This window comes from Camelina sativa, chromosome 14 (assembly GCF_000633955.1).
Source record: "Camelina sativa cultivar DH55 chromosome 14, Cs, whole genome shotgun sequence".
In the NCBI taxonomy this organism is placed as follows: Eukaryota; Viridiplantae; Streptophyta; class Magnoliopsida; order Brassicales; family Brassicaceae; genus Camelina; species Camelina sativa.
Window position 1 is genome coordinate 29,631,982 of NC_025698.1, and position 16,821 is coordinate 29,648,802.

Sequence of the window (16,821 nt, forward strand, 5' to 3'; positions counted from 1 at the left end):
GCCCTTGTCAGCATCAAATACGTAGAATTCCATCTTGTTTGCACATCTAGTGGCATACTACCCCTTGTGAACCTACCATTTTCCACTCTTTGCTGAAAAGCCTTTCTTCTATTTGGTCCTGATCTGACATATGATATGCCATTACGGACTGCAGTCACACTATCATCGATTTCAGACATTCCATCCTTCACTATCAAATTTATTATATGACCAGCACACCTCATATGCATGAAATCTCCATCCATAACCAGAGAATCCTTTGATATCTCAGAGAAGCTATATTGAAACTGACTCAGAGCATTACTATTAGCAGTTGCATTATCAACCGTAACACTAAACACTTCTCTATCCCCCCATTCAGTAAGACATTCTAGAAGTGGGTTTGCGATTGTCGTACCTTTGTGATCTATCACGTTCTTAAATCCAATGATTAGGTTCTTCAATCGCCAGTGTTTATCAATGTAATGGGTTGTGATAACCATGTAACTTGAACTTGTAATGATAATAATAATATTAATTATAGGTTAGTATGAATAAAAACCTAAAATCAGATCACCAGAATATGAATATTAGTTTTTTTAAAAATACATGTTACCGAAGAAACCCAAATGTTAGTGGTGAGTGAGACTCTTTGCTTATTAGCTAGAAAGCATTGTTGAAGAGTAGCCTTCCTCTCAACATACATTTTCACAATGTCTCTTGTTGTTGTCCTTCTTGAATGCAGCTTATACAAGTTTACCTAATTGAATTATATATAAGAAGAAGATTGATTAAATCGTGTATAAGAAACATGTATTAAATCATGCACATAAGATTATAAGAAAAGGCTAACCTTGTTGCAAAAGAATTTTAATGTCACTCCTTCTACAAAAGACAATGGCAACTGTCCTATCACCAACATTTAATTAAGTGCTTCTCTGAAAACATAATCAGGGACTTTTGCATTTTGTAGATTTCTTCCTTATTAATCACCTGCTGTCCTCCTATAGCATTTTGATCTTCTTTCCATGCCTTGTGTACCTTACATATTTTGAGATGATTCCACAAGTTCTTTTTCCCTGATTTGGTTGAACATCCTAATCCCTTTCCACAATGGTTACACTTACATATGTTACGGCTGCCTGATAATCTTGTGAAATGAGTCCACACACCAAACCTTGGTGCTAGTGTCCTTGGTGTCTTGTTTTTCTCAGTAGTAGTACCACCACCGGATTCACTTCCATGAGTTTGTTTCCTTTTGCCCATTGCTTTAGAAGTCGGTGTCAAAAGTTCTTCTTCATCGTTTAAATCATCATCGGTATAATCTTCGTACACTGGTGATTATGAACCCATCTGCAAATCATATTAACAGAGAAAGCAAAGTCAGAGTCACTACAAGAATATTGAGTTTTAATAGCATCTAAATAACGCTATCTATCAATACCATAGCGTTTGTCAAAACGCTATATCTGCGCCCGTCATTATAGGTCACACACTTTAGATAGCTTTTTTTTTATTCCGCTATCGTACTGTCATATACAATAATGTTTACTCGTCTTTAATTAAATATTCTATAATAACGTATTTGTTTTGTTATTACTGTAGCATTTTATAAATGTAAAACTTTCATTTGTAATATGCAATTTTTTATTTTTATTCCAGTACCTAATTTTAAATTCCAAAACCCCAATTTTAATTTACAAGGAAAAAAGAATAATTATTATTAGTTATAAAAATTTACAAGTACAATAATTTTTGTATAGATGTCGAAAGGAAATTGAAAACTATGGAAATGAGAAAAATCATAAACATTTTTAGCTCATCTTCTAGTTTGTTGTTGAGCTCGAGGTGCTTCCGAAGATTGTTTCAGTATATGTTGTCATATCTCGACTCCTTGCTTCAACTCAGTTTGCCTTGTCTCTCTCGCTTGATTCACTTCCTCACAAACCTCCTTACAGCATTCCTAACTCCGAAAGATAACTACAAAAAGACTCGATCTGTAAATGTGACATCTGGATAATGAAATAACACTCAAATGAAAACATAATCAATAAAATCAAATAGATCTAGAGATTTTCTCTACCTTGCAAGCAGCAACAGTTCTCAGCCTCCCTTTGAACAAGGAAATTGTTAGTGAGGAATAAAAGCAAACAATTGGTGGGTGCATTTGGACTAATATGATGAAACTGAAACTCACGATTGTTTTCTAAAATCCAAGCAAATTTTCTTCTCTACCTTGATATTCTTCACTGGTCAACGAGATGAAATCAGAGACAAAACCCTTGGCTGTTAATTGTTCTTCGACAAAACTCTTGTTTTGTTCTTCCTCTTGTCTCGTTATTCTCTTAAATGAGCCCAGCTGAGAAACCCTTCTTGCATAGATCTTATAATAAACCTACAAAATCAGCTAAGCCAGAAAAAGAACTCACCTTAATACTTAAAAATCCAGTCACGAAATCAAACCAATCGAGAAAAAAATTGAAGAAGCAATTCGCGAAGAAGGACAGAGTACTTGTTTGGAGAAGTCACCAGATAAGATTGGTTGAATCGTGTATTTGAGGAGGAGATCGATCTATGGGAAGATTGAAGTAGTGCGGATCTAGAACGCAAAATAGAGGCTATAAAGAGGAGATTTCTTGAAGGAGGAGGATCTGACGAATTGGAGACGAAGGAGATTCAGATGATTATATGGTTGGAGTGTGTGAATCCGAGTAAACGATGCCAGATCTGAGATTTGGAGGAGTGTTTGCATCATGACTACGGTAACAAAATTCGAAGATCTGAAGCAGGATTGTTGTGCCGGGGAAGAGAAGAAGAATTAATGGGAAGATAGAGAGAGAGCTGGACTTGAGAAGGTTTGTGTTGTGGTGTTTATCGTAGAAGACGAGACTGTGTGTTGAAGGAAGGAAATGAGATTGTGTATTTGTGTGTGTCATTTGAGTGTTTAGGTTAAACATTTTTCTGAACTTTATTTTTTATTTTTAACTTGGGCGGACATTTTAAAGTTTTAGATACAATTTTCACTAAAACTTAGGCGGACTATGAATTTTTATTATTCAATAGCGTTTATCCCTTTAGAAACGCTATAAAAAATCTAAACATAAGTCAATTATAGCATAAATACATAAAACGCTATATTAGAGTGCTATTAAAATTCAATATTCTTGTAGTGAGTAACTTAAAAACATATAAGATTTAAAATAAGACATGTAGAATCAAAATAAAACAATTGCTCAAGTAAATATTTTTGGATTCTACATTCTAATCAAAGCAGTTTCAGATTCTAATGAAAACAGTTTCAGATTCTAATAATCAAATATACACACATTTGAGTCAAATGATTTGATTTCAGATCAAAAATCAATGGAGTTTCAGATCAAAAATCTAACATGTGATTTCCTTCGTGAAGTTGCAGAAAGAGAGGATGTTAAACGATTTAGGGTTTTCAGCTTGAACAAATGAGATTAATATCTTATTTTATCGGGTTAAAGCAAAAAATTAGTCTCGATTTTGAAGCTTGGTAGTCGAACATGCTATAACCAGTTCTGAAGTCGACAAAGACAAACAAAAGAAAAGGGGATTAGGGATTAGAGGTTTAATGGGCTTCGAATTATGTTCGGGTATCTTTGGATCTGATTCGGGTATCGGGTATTACTCGAACCCGCTCGAGTATCCAAACTTCTGAAACATCTAACCCGATCGGGTATTTTACACTATCCGAACCCGAACCAAACTGCTTACTTCGGATCGGATTTGGGTTCGGGTTTCATATTCGGTTAATATGCCCAAGCCTAAAAAGAAGGATGCACAGCTACGATTTGCGTGCATGTTTGGTAAAAATGAATCTTTGAACATGCATATAAGCTAGATCTTTGTAGTTTAGCAAACTGTTGTATATGCCACTTATTTGTTGTGTTGAATTTAGTCGAATATTGAATTTAAGTAAACTAATAATATCAGGATTGTGAAATTTTATTAAATTATAGAGTTTTTAATTTATCGATAAGTTAATAATAATTAATTAATAGAGATATTTGTATATTTTTTTTAAAATTTCTTTGTTATAATATTTTTTAGAATCTTCGTTATTTGTACACTTTCTATGTTTATAATTTACATTATTTTTATGAATTTTGCCAACTCAATTGTCTTACTATTCCATTTTTTATTTTTTAATTATTTTGTGTTTGTTATATTAAAAACATGATTGGCGCCTTATTTAGTTTAGTTTTTATTTGTAATTTTCTTAATTACAGATATATTAGTTTTATGATTATTAATTTATGAGAGTAATGGGACTATATATTTATATAGGATTTTAAAAAAAATATACTTTATCATTTTTATGGAATTATTGTTTTTTATACTAGTCCAACTCATGACTATAAAAAATTATTAATTTATAGATTAGTGGCTAATAAATCAATCTTCATTGTGGTAAGTTTCTAAGAATGTTTTCGTATTATTTTAAAATATTAAGTTATATATATAACTCCTCATTTTATCCCTAAATGATGCATGCTGCATGGCGTCAAATTGGTTGTCCGTGACCAACAATATTCAATCACTTCCTCAAATCCTTAATTTCTACACCCATGTTTTATACTTTTATCAAACCAGAATAAATGATGTGCATGAGTATCCTTTGAAGCTATTATACAAATTCGGCATGTGATTCCATCTAATTATCTTAAGATATTATACATTAGTGTGGAAAAATAGAGAGTGTCAATCCATATTTCCAAATGTTCCATCTTCTAACCTTAAATCAAACCATATTTTTTTATTCCTATATATCATCTTTAAGGCATCCAACTTTCTGAAAACGTAAATTCCATCAATTTTTATGATCCGACAAGTGGATTTGGTATACTACCATGTTTTTCGGTTCATACATTTCGGAAAACCCCTTTGAGTTATGCCTTCAGTATATTGTATAGTAAACTTAATATTAACGCAGATATTGGCATTAGAATCTGGAAAATTTACAAAAACGGAAAAAAAAAAAAGAACGGCACATCTGAAAGAAGTTTCGGAAATGGCACAATCACGAGAACGCGCGGCTCAGGAAGAATAAAGTGTACAGTACGTTTTACAAACATATATAAACACGTAAATGTACATGTGGAATATGGGATAGTGTGAACTACAAGTATTTTTGGCCACGAAGAAACTGAGATTTAGACCATCTTTATCCCAAATATTTTCATAGGTGTTTTAAATATAATTTAATATCAAATTTTAAAAACATCTACTCTTCGGAAATAAAAAAAGATGTCTACGTAGAAACACCTCAAAATGAGTTTAAAGGTACTTTAATTTTATTTTTTTCTTTTTTTACACCCTTCCTGAATAACCAATATAGATGCTATTACAATTAATAGTTCCCCAAAATATCTATGATAAAATGATTTTATTAAAATCCCTAGTGAAACACTCGTGATAGAAAACCAAAACAGTGGATACTCAAGCCTGCTCAACTAATCCGACATTTGGCTCTCGAAGTAGCCGGTTTTCTATGTATTTCAATATTTAACGAGACTACTCGTTTCATCATCCTTGAGCTCTTAAAATCAATGAATTGGGTCACTGTATATGAAGTGTACATTATATATAATATAACAACCAAAATTATTCGAATATATAAGATTATGTCGTCACAAGAATAAGATATAACAGTTATTAATTACAAGGAACAACATGTATGCACGTAGCCCCGTCTCAACAATTTTTTTTGGTCCTTGGCATATAAATTTTTTTTTTCCATTTTTTTTACCTCATTTGTTAAAAGTTTTTTGAAAAAAAAAAAGTTTGTCCCATGGCCACCGCCCCTCTCGCCCTAGGTATGAGCCGGGCCTGTATGCACGTGTTTACTACAAGAAGCCACCTGCATACCTGATTGGAACTCAGATATTTGGAAAAATAAAAACAAAAATTAGGGGTTATGTATACTGAACTATCTACTATGTAAGGGCAAACTGGACTCAAACTTAACGAGACGAAATAAGGCCGAAACTGAGATAAATCCAGTTGAGCATCATTGTTGGCATTCTATTTGTTATTTAAAATGTTATGACTGACTAAATTAGCTAAAGAAAAATTTCTCAAAATACCACATTTAAAGTATGTTTTAAAAGATATCATATTTTAGTTTTTTTCTCTAATAACACGAAAGTTTTATTTTTCAAAAATACCACAAACACAAAAAAAGAAATTGATTTTTAAAAGTATAATTTTCTTTTTAAAGGTTTGGGTTGACAATTACAGATTTAGGATATAGTTTTTAAAGGGTAAAATTTAGTGTTTAGGATTTATGGTTTATTTTTTAATATTAGAACTTTAGTTTAATTTTGTGGTATTTTTTTAAATACATTTTAGTGATATTTTTGAAAAGAAAAAAAAATTTTAAAATAGTATTTTTTAAAGAAAAAAAACTCATTTTAGTGGTATATACGAGAATTACCCTTAATTGATGTGTTTGTTTATTATTCATTGCCTTCTATTATTATAAAGATCATTAAAAGCAAGCAAAAAGATTAACACTAGTCATTTAAAACATCGTTTATATATGACAATATTCTTTGGACTTTCACTCTTAAAATTGTTTACGTCCCCTAGACATTTAAATCCAAAAGATTCAATAGGTGAAGTAGCCGGATCCTTCGGAGGCGGCAAAGTCTGAGTTGGTCCTTGCAAGGGAAGGCACTGTATGATCTGAACTGGCCCTTGAAATGGGAGGTATATCTCTGACACGGGTTTTCTTGATAAAACAAACCGATAGTCGTCCTCCTCCTAGGCGATGCATCTTCTTGAACCAATGACTGATCGTCTCAACTCCTAGATAGGAAAAGAGTACCGTCAATGATCCCCCAGCAATGGAGACAATAGCCGGAAACAACCATCGTGATCCAGGGAAATGAGGTATGGTCACCCAAGACGCCGCAACATAAGCCGTTGCCATGAACCCTACAGAAACCCACATCATCCTGTGCGTGGCCACTAGTAATTTCTTCAAGGGTTTCCTCTGGTAAGGTATGATGCTAACGAGAAGAATAACAATGCTCAACGACATGAACAGTGCCATGTTGTTACATATTGCAAAGACTTTAAACGCTGCCGTATTGCCTACAGTTGACTTCCCTTTCCATGGCCCATCTTGGTAGACGCCTCCCGGAGGGTTTATCCCACCGGCATAAGAAACCGAAGCAGTCAGGACCGCCACTATGGCAATCGTGTTTCTTGCATTTTGTAATGCTTCTATATGCATCTCATGTTCCAAGCTCTTACGACCCCTTTTATTCTCATGTCTCTTGCTTTTCTTTTTTTTCTCTGCTCTCTGATGTGCTTATTCCGATTAGCTCAAGCAACCGTATAACATCCCTTTCATGAGAGCGTCTATGAGTATTATCTACTGGATAATTAGAGTGGCCTCTGTAATCGTGATTGTTCTCAGCCTTCTTAGAGTACTCCAGTTCTTCTGAAGTCTTGGTGTCGTCACACCTCAGGCAGCTTGATATGAACTCAACGTCTCTGGCTTCTAGAGGGACAAGGTCAGAAGCTCGATAGCCCATTTTGTTCCTATCTCTGATATTTACTATCTTCTTATCAACTATGTAACGTATAAGCTGCAATTAATTCAGGAATATGTGAGAAGAAACATAGAACACAAAACAGAGCAATTCCTCGCACTATATATAAGTCAAGGTGGAAGAATACACAAAAACAGGGCAATTCATCGCCACTATATATAAGTCAAGGTGGGATTGCTNCCTTTCCATGGCCCATCTTGGTAGACACCTCCCGGAGGGTTTATCCCACCGGCATAAGAAACCGAAGCAATCAGGACCGCCACTATGGCAATCGTGTTTCTTGCATTTTGTAATGCTTCTATATGCATCTCATGTTCCAAGCTCTTACGACCCCTTTTATTCTCATGTCTCTTGCTTTTCTTTTTTTTCTCTGCTCTCTGATGTGCTTATTCCGATTAGCTCAAGCAACCGTATAACATCCCTTTCATGAGAGCGTCTATGAGTATTATCTACTGGATAATTAGAGTGGCCTCTGTAATCGTGATTGTTCTCAGCCTTCTTAGAGTACTCCAGTTCTTCTGAAGTCTTGGTGTCGTCACACCTCAGGCAGCTTGATATGAACTCAACGTCTCTGGCTTCTAGAGGGACAAGGTCAGAAGCTCGATAGCCCATTTTGTTCCTATCTCTGATATTTACTATCTTCTTATCAACTATGTAACGTATAAGCTGCAATTAATTCAGGAATATGTGAGAAGAAACATAGAACACAAAACAGAGCAATTCCTCGCACTATATATAAGTCAAGGTGGAAGAATACACAAAAACAGGGCAATTCATCGCCACTATATATAAGTCAAGGTGGGATTGCTAACATAGAGAGTATATGGTAAGTCAAAATGTTGTAACTTATAAGTACTAGAGAGGAGAGAGAAAACTATTACTCACTGGAGCGCAACAAGCCACGGAAGCAGCAATATGTAAGACAGTGTTGTCATGTTGATCTTTTTTCCTCAAAAGAATTTGGCTGTTGATGCCCACACTCTCCGCCATNTCTCTGCTCTCTGATGTGCTTATTCCGATTAGCTCAAGCAACCGTATAACATCCCTTTCATGAGAGCGTCTATGAGTATTATCTACTGGATAATTAGAGTGGCCTCTGTAATCGTGATTGTTCTCAGCCTTCTTAGAGTACTCCAGTTCTTCTGAAGTCTTGGTGTCGTCACACCTCAGGCAGCTTGATATGAACTCAACGTCTCTGGCTTCTAGAGGGACAAGGTCAGAAGCTCGATAGCCCATTTTGTTCCTATCTCTGATATTTACTATCTTCTTATCAACTATGTAACGTATAAGCTGCAATTAATTCAGGAATATGTGAGAAGAAACATAGAACACAAAACAGAGCAATTCCTCGCACTATATATAAGTCAAGGTGGAAGAATACACAAAAACAGGGCAATTCATCGCCACTATATATAAGTCAAGGTGGGATTGCTAACATAGAGAGTATATGGTAAGTCAAAATGTTGTAACTTATAAGTACTAGAGAGGAGAGAGAAAACTATTACTCACTGGAGCGCAACAAGCCACGGAAGCAGCAATATGTAAGACAGTGTTGTCATGTTGATCTTTTTTCCTCAAAAGAATTTGGCTGTTGATGCCCACACTCTCCGCCATGAAAACAAAGCAATCTATAGTTTTGTGTCGTGCAGCGAGATGAAAGACTGTCTCTTTTGACCGCGTGAGAACGCCAAAACACTTTGGCGCCTTTTCCACGAACTCCTCTAGGGTTACAACCGAGTCCCTTCGGACTGCCAGATGCAGAGGTGATAAACCTTCGTCGTTAAGAGCTTCTCCTAGTCTTTGATCGACACCTAACAATATACTTATCAGTTCAAGGTTCCCTTTGTCACACGCATGATGAAGTAGCGTTGATGGCAAGCCGCCTTCGACCAACCAAGCTCTTTTCCTAGCTAGCTCTGGAAATCTCTCCAGTATAAACCCAACAATACCTGACAGTGATCCCAACACAATTGTGAGCCGGTGAGTTCATACAAGATTATGTACGAAAACATGTTGAGAGCGCTGTATATATATACTATAAACTTACAAATAGCTCCACTTGATATGGCGAAATTGAGTTCATCGAGGTCGACTGAATACGTCTTTTCCACGATGAGTCTACCAGCCACCATGAAAATGCTAAGGCAAGCTAAGTGGAGAGGTGTTTGGTTTTTGTTGTTGCGTGCAGAACACAGTTCCAGTCCAGTGTCTAACATCTGCGTAACTATGTATACGTCTCCAAGAAGAGCAGCAAGATGCAAAGGTGTGTCTCCGTGTGCGTTGCGGGAACAGAGGAGGGACGGTCGGAGCTCAATAATCTTGGAGACGAGTTCTCGGTGACCAAGCTTCGCAGCCATGTGCAGAACCGTGTTGTCCGTGTTTTGTTCCTCGCTTCTCTCCTCCAGTGAAGATTCTCTCTCTTCCACCAAACCAAGAAAAGCTGGAAGGTCATTTTGAAGGATCGCATGGAAGATCGGCTGCATCTTTTGTCAAGAAAACTAGAGCAAAAAGTAAGAAAATTGATCTTAACCAAGTGGTGTGTTAGACCACAAGAGTTCTTAGCATCTTGACATTTTGGCTTCTTGGTCTTTCTTTTTAATTTTTGGAGTCCATTATACATGGTAGCTGTTGGGTAATATATATATCATATGAAGTGTGTGGTGTGATGTCTTTTTTGTTTATATAAAGTGAGTGTAATGTAATGTTACTTGGCCATAAGACTTTATTTGACCACATAGTCATCTGCTTACAAACAGAAACGCGTTTATAATTGAAAAAAACAAAAGGCAGAGGGCTCGAGGCTGGTCTGGCCATGCCACTGGTTTCTCTCTCTTTCTTTCACGCGCAATTCTTTAGCATTTTCCACAAGATAATAATTAAATTTTAACAACTACGAGTTGGGACTTGGGGTAGCGGTGAATTAGGCCGCTCTGAAGGAAAAAGAAGTTTTGTTCGACCTTCTAGTTCGGTTTTTTTAGTTGGGACGAATTTGTTGCCTTGGAGAAATGTACACTTTTTTGTGTAAATATGTACACTTTTTTGTGTAAATATGGCTTTTAACCTACACTTAAAAAGCCAAGACAGCTTTTAAAACCAACCCATTTACCTGTAAAAATAATTAAACTAGTTTTAGAAAAAGAGGATTTTCAAAAATACTCATTTTCTTATGTCACTTTTTTTAAATACTCTTTCATGTTGGTCATTTTTAAAAATATCATTTTTCTATGAATAAAATCACTAAATTCTAAACCCTAAACTCCAAATACTAAACTCTAACCCCTCAAAACTATATCCTAAATGTAAAATGAGAACCCAAACCTAAAAAAAAATTCTAAAAATTAATTTAACATATTGAAATTATGTAAAAGAGGGTAAAAATGAAAATGTTCAAAAAAGAAGGTATTTTTGAAAAAGGATATCCAAAAAAGGTATTCTTAACAAATAACTTTTTTTTTATTGCTTAGGTTTCAAATCAATAAGCATGATTGGCAAAATATTGATCTAAATAATCTTATGCGACTTGCAGTATAAATTTGCTCACCATTTTTACTTCCCGAGTAATACTATTAGCGAAATGTCGCCGGTTATTAGGCCCAATAGCGCATTTTACTAAATCAAAAGTTTGAATACTTTTATTTGCGGTGACTTGAAATCGAAGAACACTTTAAGTTTTAAAAAATACTAGTATACAAGGACACAAGTGAACAAAGGTTTCACATAAGTAGAAAGCAGAAACACTTTAATTGCTGGAAATTTAAGAAATCATATCCAAAGCATTTGATATAGTGGGAGGAGAAATTAAAAGCCCACGTACTGTTCTTTTTATTTTCTATTTGGGAAGATTTTAGTGTCAATGTGACATTATACATTTTAAAATCATTATTTGCGGCTTAAGATTGTAGTATCTTGTTATATTATACGTACAAGTAGGATTATTGTGAAAACATTCTTCATTTACATTATCTTTTGATATGAACGAAGGAAGATATCAAATTAATGCTTTGATTTCGCAGCACGCGAAAGATTAATTAGGCGTTATAAGTATAAACTACAAGGAAAAAAAAGTAAAAATTGACCAAATATTTGAGTATCTTAAAATTCGTCACTTTTTAATCATATCCACGTGATTACAAACAAAAATAAAACAATCAACAATCAAATCCATCATATAATTCATTTATTCAACTCATATTAAAAAAGTATTATACTATCGTTCGTTCTTATCAGTAATTGAACCACTTGTCAATAATACAAAAACATTGCGGCTTTTTGACGGAGTCTAGAGACTAGAACTAGTGATTATTGTTTTTTTTTTCTTTTTTTTTCTCTCTACTGATTATGATACTCTATTAGTTATATATAATCAAATTATTTGTATTTTTTTTCTCCAAATACATGTTTAAAAATCTTTTTATTATGACACACTACGTCCTACGGTTATTACTAATGTATATAAACAGAGAAATCACATGTCTTTGTGGACTATTCTGACAGTGATTAATTATTATGCCGTCCCTTAATAATCATAACTTTGTTGGAACTTTTTTTCTTTCTTGTAGTTTAGTTGTTGCCAAAATTATGTATTTTATTATCCACTTTAGATACCTCTTTATTCACGTAACTTTTTTTTGTTTTGGCTAAATAAATATTCACATGACTTTCACTATACCTATACTCTCTATTTATTTAGTTGACTTTATTGTTGTGTAAGTTGTAACTATTTTATCCTGTAATAATTAAGTTCCAATTTCAGCATTATTTTTACTTGGAAAATCCTTAAAATATTCTATTCAGAAACCAATATCTCTACGCAGCTATAATAAAAAACTATAAGAAAAATAATAATTGAAGAAAGGCTGCCCATGTGGGCACTTCCAAATAAAACTCCAGAATCGATGCTTCAAATACATTGGATGTTCACTAAACAACACAGATATGAACAAACAAATACACCCACAAAGGAAAACCAGAAGACTGAATCTTTGTTATAAAACACAACTTCTCTCTTTTTAGAGTATCTCTGTCTCTCTTGTCCTCTTCTTTTTAACTTTTTTGTTTAAAAAAAATCTTTTGTAATCACTTGTCTGAAAAGGACATGGATCGTGTAAGTTCAAGTGATTTACTTATTGATGATCTTCTTGAAGATTACTGGTTCTTTGAGAACTTATTTACAAGGAGATCAAGAGGCTTGAGGTATTGTCACTCAGATCCTTACCCTTCTTCTTCTGCTGAAACAATGGGAGATTCAGATTCGGAGAAGGTTCTGGAAGCATCTATAATCAGGGTACCTTCTTTAGATAGTAGAGAAGGCGGATCTCAGATGAAACTGAAGAGGCAGTTCTCTGAAAATATTAGGGTTCAAGAACCGAGGCAAATTGGCTCTTCCTTGGAGAATAAGGAACCCGTGGTTCTTCCCAAATCTGGATCTCGTTCGGCTCCGGGGAAGATTCAAGAAGCTTCCACAAAACGTGGGTTGATCCGAGCTCCTTCTTTGCCGCCTCAGATAGAAAAAAGAGAGGTGGACCGCGAGGCAAAGAAGATGATTAATAAGCTGACAAGGCAGTTCTCCGAGAAGATTAGGGTTCTAGAACCGACGGCGTCTGGTGAGAGTTTCTTGCAGAAGAAGGAAACTATGGTACGTGACAAAGGGATTAGTGAAAGGAACAAAACAAGAAGTAGTAGTCGTAGTAGTAGTAGTGTCAAGATTTGTTTGCAAAGAACTCAAACGATGCCAAATAACATGAGAAGAGAAGAAGATAATGAGGAGGATGACGACTCAAGAATGGGATTCTTGATCCGTGAAGCCCTCGCTAGTTCACATAATGTTCCAAAGGTAATGAAAATGAATCATTCTCTATGTCAGAGAAACTAGTAATGGTTATTGAGAACTTGATCAAAAACATATTTAAGTTTGAATCTTGGTGCAGGCTTCAAGCAATCAAAGGCAGAGACCACCAAGAAGCTTGAGATCAGAAGACACTGTTATGGTCAAACAAGGGAGCTCAATCCCCAAAACGCTGCGTAAAACGTTAAGCAGCGTAGAGACAACCAAAGAGATTCAGAGGCTGAAAGATTATGAAGACCAACTGGTCGAGCCACGTGTCGCAAGTGGACTGGCTACACCGCCTAGGGTTCCGAAAGATTCAAGAAAAGAAATGAAAGATCAGATCAAGTTCTGGGCTCGAGCCGTAGCTACTAATGTCCGACAAGAGTGCTAGATTTGTTTTACACTAATTAACTGTGTTTCTTTTGTAACACTATCCCGTACAGATGTTCTTATCTTGAACTCTTTTGTGTTTTTTATTTTTCATGTCTTCTGATCCCTCCTGAAATAATGAGATTCCTCTGTTTATGTGATGATGATGTTCTTCTTTCTTTTGTTTGGGCAAGAAAAAAACTCATCATTATGATGAAGAAAAGGAGATGTGAGAAAAACAACAGGGAAAAACATTATAATAATCGATAATTTAGTGATAAGTTTATATATATATATATTTATTTTTCCAAAAGAAAGAACATAATAATTTGTGATTTGATTGCGATTTTTGAAGACTTCCATATATAGAAACATTTCGAAAAAAATAATCATTTGTATTTTTAATATTACACGTAAAATACGTTGAATCATGTGTTTGGTGGGTTAAATATAAAAATGTAATGACTTGGAACTAACGAGATTGAACCGGTTCTTGATTGCAGAGATCTCTCTCGTAAGACCAAAACAACAATACTATATGCATTTTATTCAACTCCCATATTTTTTAATAATGTAACAAGAAATTATATGTTAGGTTTTTATTTTTATATTTATTTTTTTGGTGAAAGATTAACCGTTTGCATGAACAAAAACCAGTTTGGATGAAACGAAGTCTCATTACATTTACTTTTGTTTCTTTGTCAACAAAATTTATATCATGAGTTCATAACATAGGACCGTTAATTACGGGTAATAGTTAGGACGTGTAGTTTAGCTAACTTCCAATAAAAACTTGATGACATTTTACTATTAATATTTTTGCTACCAAATTACCATACAGAGAAAAAAGAGAAACACGTTTAACTAACAGACAAATCTAATCAGACTTTTTACACTGTAACAGATGACAAGAAACAGTGCCTTTAGGTCAAAGCTCAAGTAGAAATATTGGAGAGATTATTATGACTTTTTGATAGCATCCAAACAAAATAACTGAAAAAATATATTTTAAACTTTTAACAAACAAGTAGCCAATTGGTGCAAACGAACCAAAACAAGTAGCTACTTTTCTGAATATTACAATTTTTATACACAATGCTAGTGATTGGTGAACAAAAACAAAGTATTACAAGTGGTACAGCTTTGAATTTTTACCGATCACAAAAATTTTACCAAAAACTTTATTAAAAGTTTTATTTTCAATTTTTTGTAGAACTTTCACGTACAGTTCTTTCTTACAGCTTTGCACTATTCCGTAACAGCTTACAGCTTTGGCTACGTTACCAATCGGAGCCAATAATTTCTTATTCTTATTATATTCACGTCCATATTAGGGTAGTCTTTTACCGAATGCAGTTAAAGATAAGATAACACTCGTACATAGTTTTCGAATCAAATCATTTTATACATTTATTATCAGTCTCGAATATATCCTTCTTTAAAAAAAAAAATCAGACGCGACAACTCTTTTTATGTTTGCACTTGCACAAATGTGACAACTTCTTTTCAGTACTTTTTTTTCGTGTGTTGGGCCTGTTGGTCACTCATTATTTTGTTGTTTAAGGCTTTAAGCTCAAGTCTGATTCAATAAAACAGAATTGGTTACTCTTACAGTCTTACTCATTCAAATTATTATTTTTTAAGCACAATCCTAAGTTTTGTTTTCGTAATATATAACGATTTCTTATATGATATATTCGGATATCATCGCAATATATGGCTCACATTTCGTAATCGAAAGTTTTTTTTTGTTGTTGTTATTGTTGTGCAAAATCGAATGTTTTACACATCCATTAAAAAAAATCATAGACACGAATACACGATCCCCCTAAAAAATATCATAGACAAGAGAGTGGTACATTTGAGTTTGGAGAGCTTTATTTGGACTACACCTAAAGAAGTGGGACGGCAGCAAAATCTGAAACCCTAACTTCAAGGAACCAAGAACTAATCTCAAATTCTCCGAGCGCAAATATCAAAATCTATATATAGTGGAACAATGTCATGCTTATACAAATTCAAAAAAAAAAATTGCATGCTTATACAATAACAAAACGATCTATCTTTGTTGCTAAATGAATCTTTAATTATTCTACATTAAATTGTTTCAGTACTACATATATGTGTATTGCATACAGTTTTGTATATAATCTGATTGGTCGTACAAATTAACCCTTTAAATTATAAGTAATAATGTTATTTATCCACATCCTAATAGATAGTAATAGGAAATAGAAAACAGTTAATTAGACGTGTCACTTGCAGTGGTATTTGAAATAATGGTACAAAATATTATCGATGTGATAATTCACAGATCACTTTCGTTCTAATTGATCATTGTATTGTGTTCGTTATATCGTTTTTGTTTTTCCATTTCGTTATTTGATGCATGTGGCTAATACTGTCGATAAAGAAAGAGCAAAAAAAGAGGGAATAAAAGAGCATATTCTCTTCTTGGGTTTAAGACAGTAGAAAGAATCTGATCCAAACTCTACAGTTGGAAGCAATGTTTATAACCCCAAAAATTATATTTATGGTTTTTGTTATAAATTCGTGATTAACAATTTTTAAGCTACACTTGATTTTCTCAACATATACGTAACGTGTATGGCTAGTGTTATTTTGTACGGCTACTTCGCGTATTATACCATATCAAAACTTTTTTACTATTAGATTATTATACAAACAAGTGACGATGAATTCGAGATATATTGTTGGCATATCAATCAAATACACTAAGAACGATGTCATAGATTAAGTGTATGTCGAATTCATTCTACTAGTATATGTTTGACAAGAAAAAGTCAAAACGTATATCGTAGCTCAAAGTTGACGTAGTTTTTGGTTACAAACTTTCAAATGTAATTTAATTTGAAATAAGATCAATAAGAAGTAAGAGCCATCATTTTAAAATGACGTGTTTGGATTATGGATATGCAATTTTAATGAATCTAAAACTAGTATATGATGAAAAACATAAACCAATCAATTCATTGGGAATTATAATTTTATAAAAACATATGACACTTATGACATAATCAAAAAAAGTTTTGGGGA

At 34.0% G+C, this 16,821-nt stretch overlaps 2 protein-coding genes and 1 long non-coding RNA gene across 4 annotated transcripts; 1 reads left to right on the plus strand and 2 right to left on the minus strand.

The window, feature by feature from the left end:
* Positions 647–2,951, minus strand: LOC104742834. Of its 2 annotated transcripts, XR_760579.1 has the most exons (5): positions 2,492–2,951; positions 2,215–2,386; positions 2,063–2,091; positions 833–1,959; positions 647–739 (listed from the first exon to the last, which is right to left on the minus strand). It is a non-coding gene; the product is annotated as an uncharacterized LOC104742834 (long non-coding RNA). The 2 variants fall into 2 exon arrangements; XR_760578.2 differs by having other exon boundaries at positions 648–739; positions 2,063–2,386.
* On the minus strand, positions 6,505–10,233 carry LOC104742833 (ankyrin repeat-containing protein At5g02620-like). The gene is made up of 4 exons (XM_010463890.1): positions 9,616–10,233; positions 9,078–9,517; positions 8,567–8,858; positions 6,505–7,311 (listed from the first exon to the last, which is right to left on the minus strand). Exons 1-4 carry the CDS (start codon positions 10,049–10,051, stop codon positions 6,617–6,619), a joined length of 1,863 nt encoding a protein of 620 aa, XP_010462192.1. The 5' UTR covers positions 10,052–10,233; the 3' UTR covers positions 6,505–6,616.
* Positions 12,435–13,786, plus strand: LOC104742837. Its single transcript, XM_010463892.2, has 2 exons — positions 12,435–13,401; positions 13,496–13,786. The coding sequence occupies exons 1-2, from the start codon at positions 12,664–12,666 to the stop codon at positions 13,784–13,786; spliced, it is 1,029 nt and encodes a 342-aa protein (XP_010462194.1). The 5' UTR covers positions 12,435–12,663.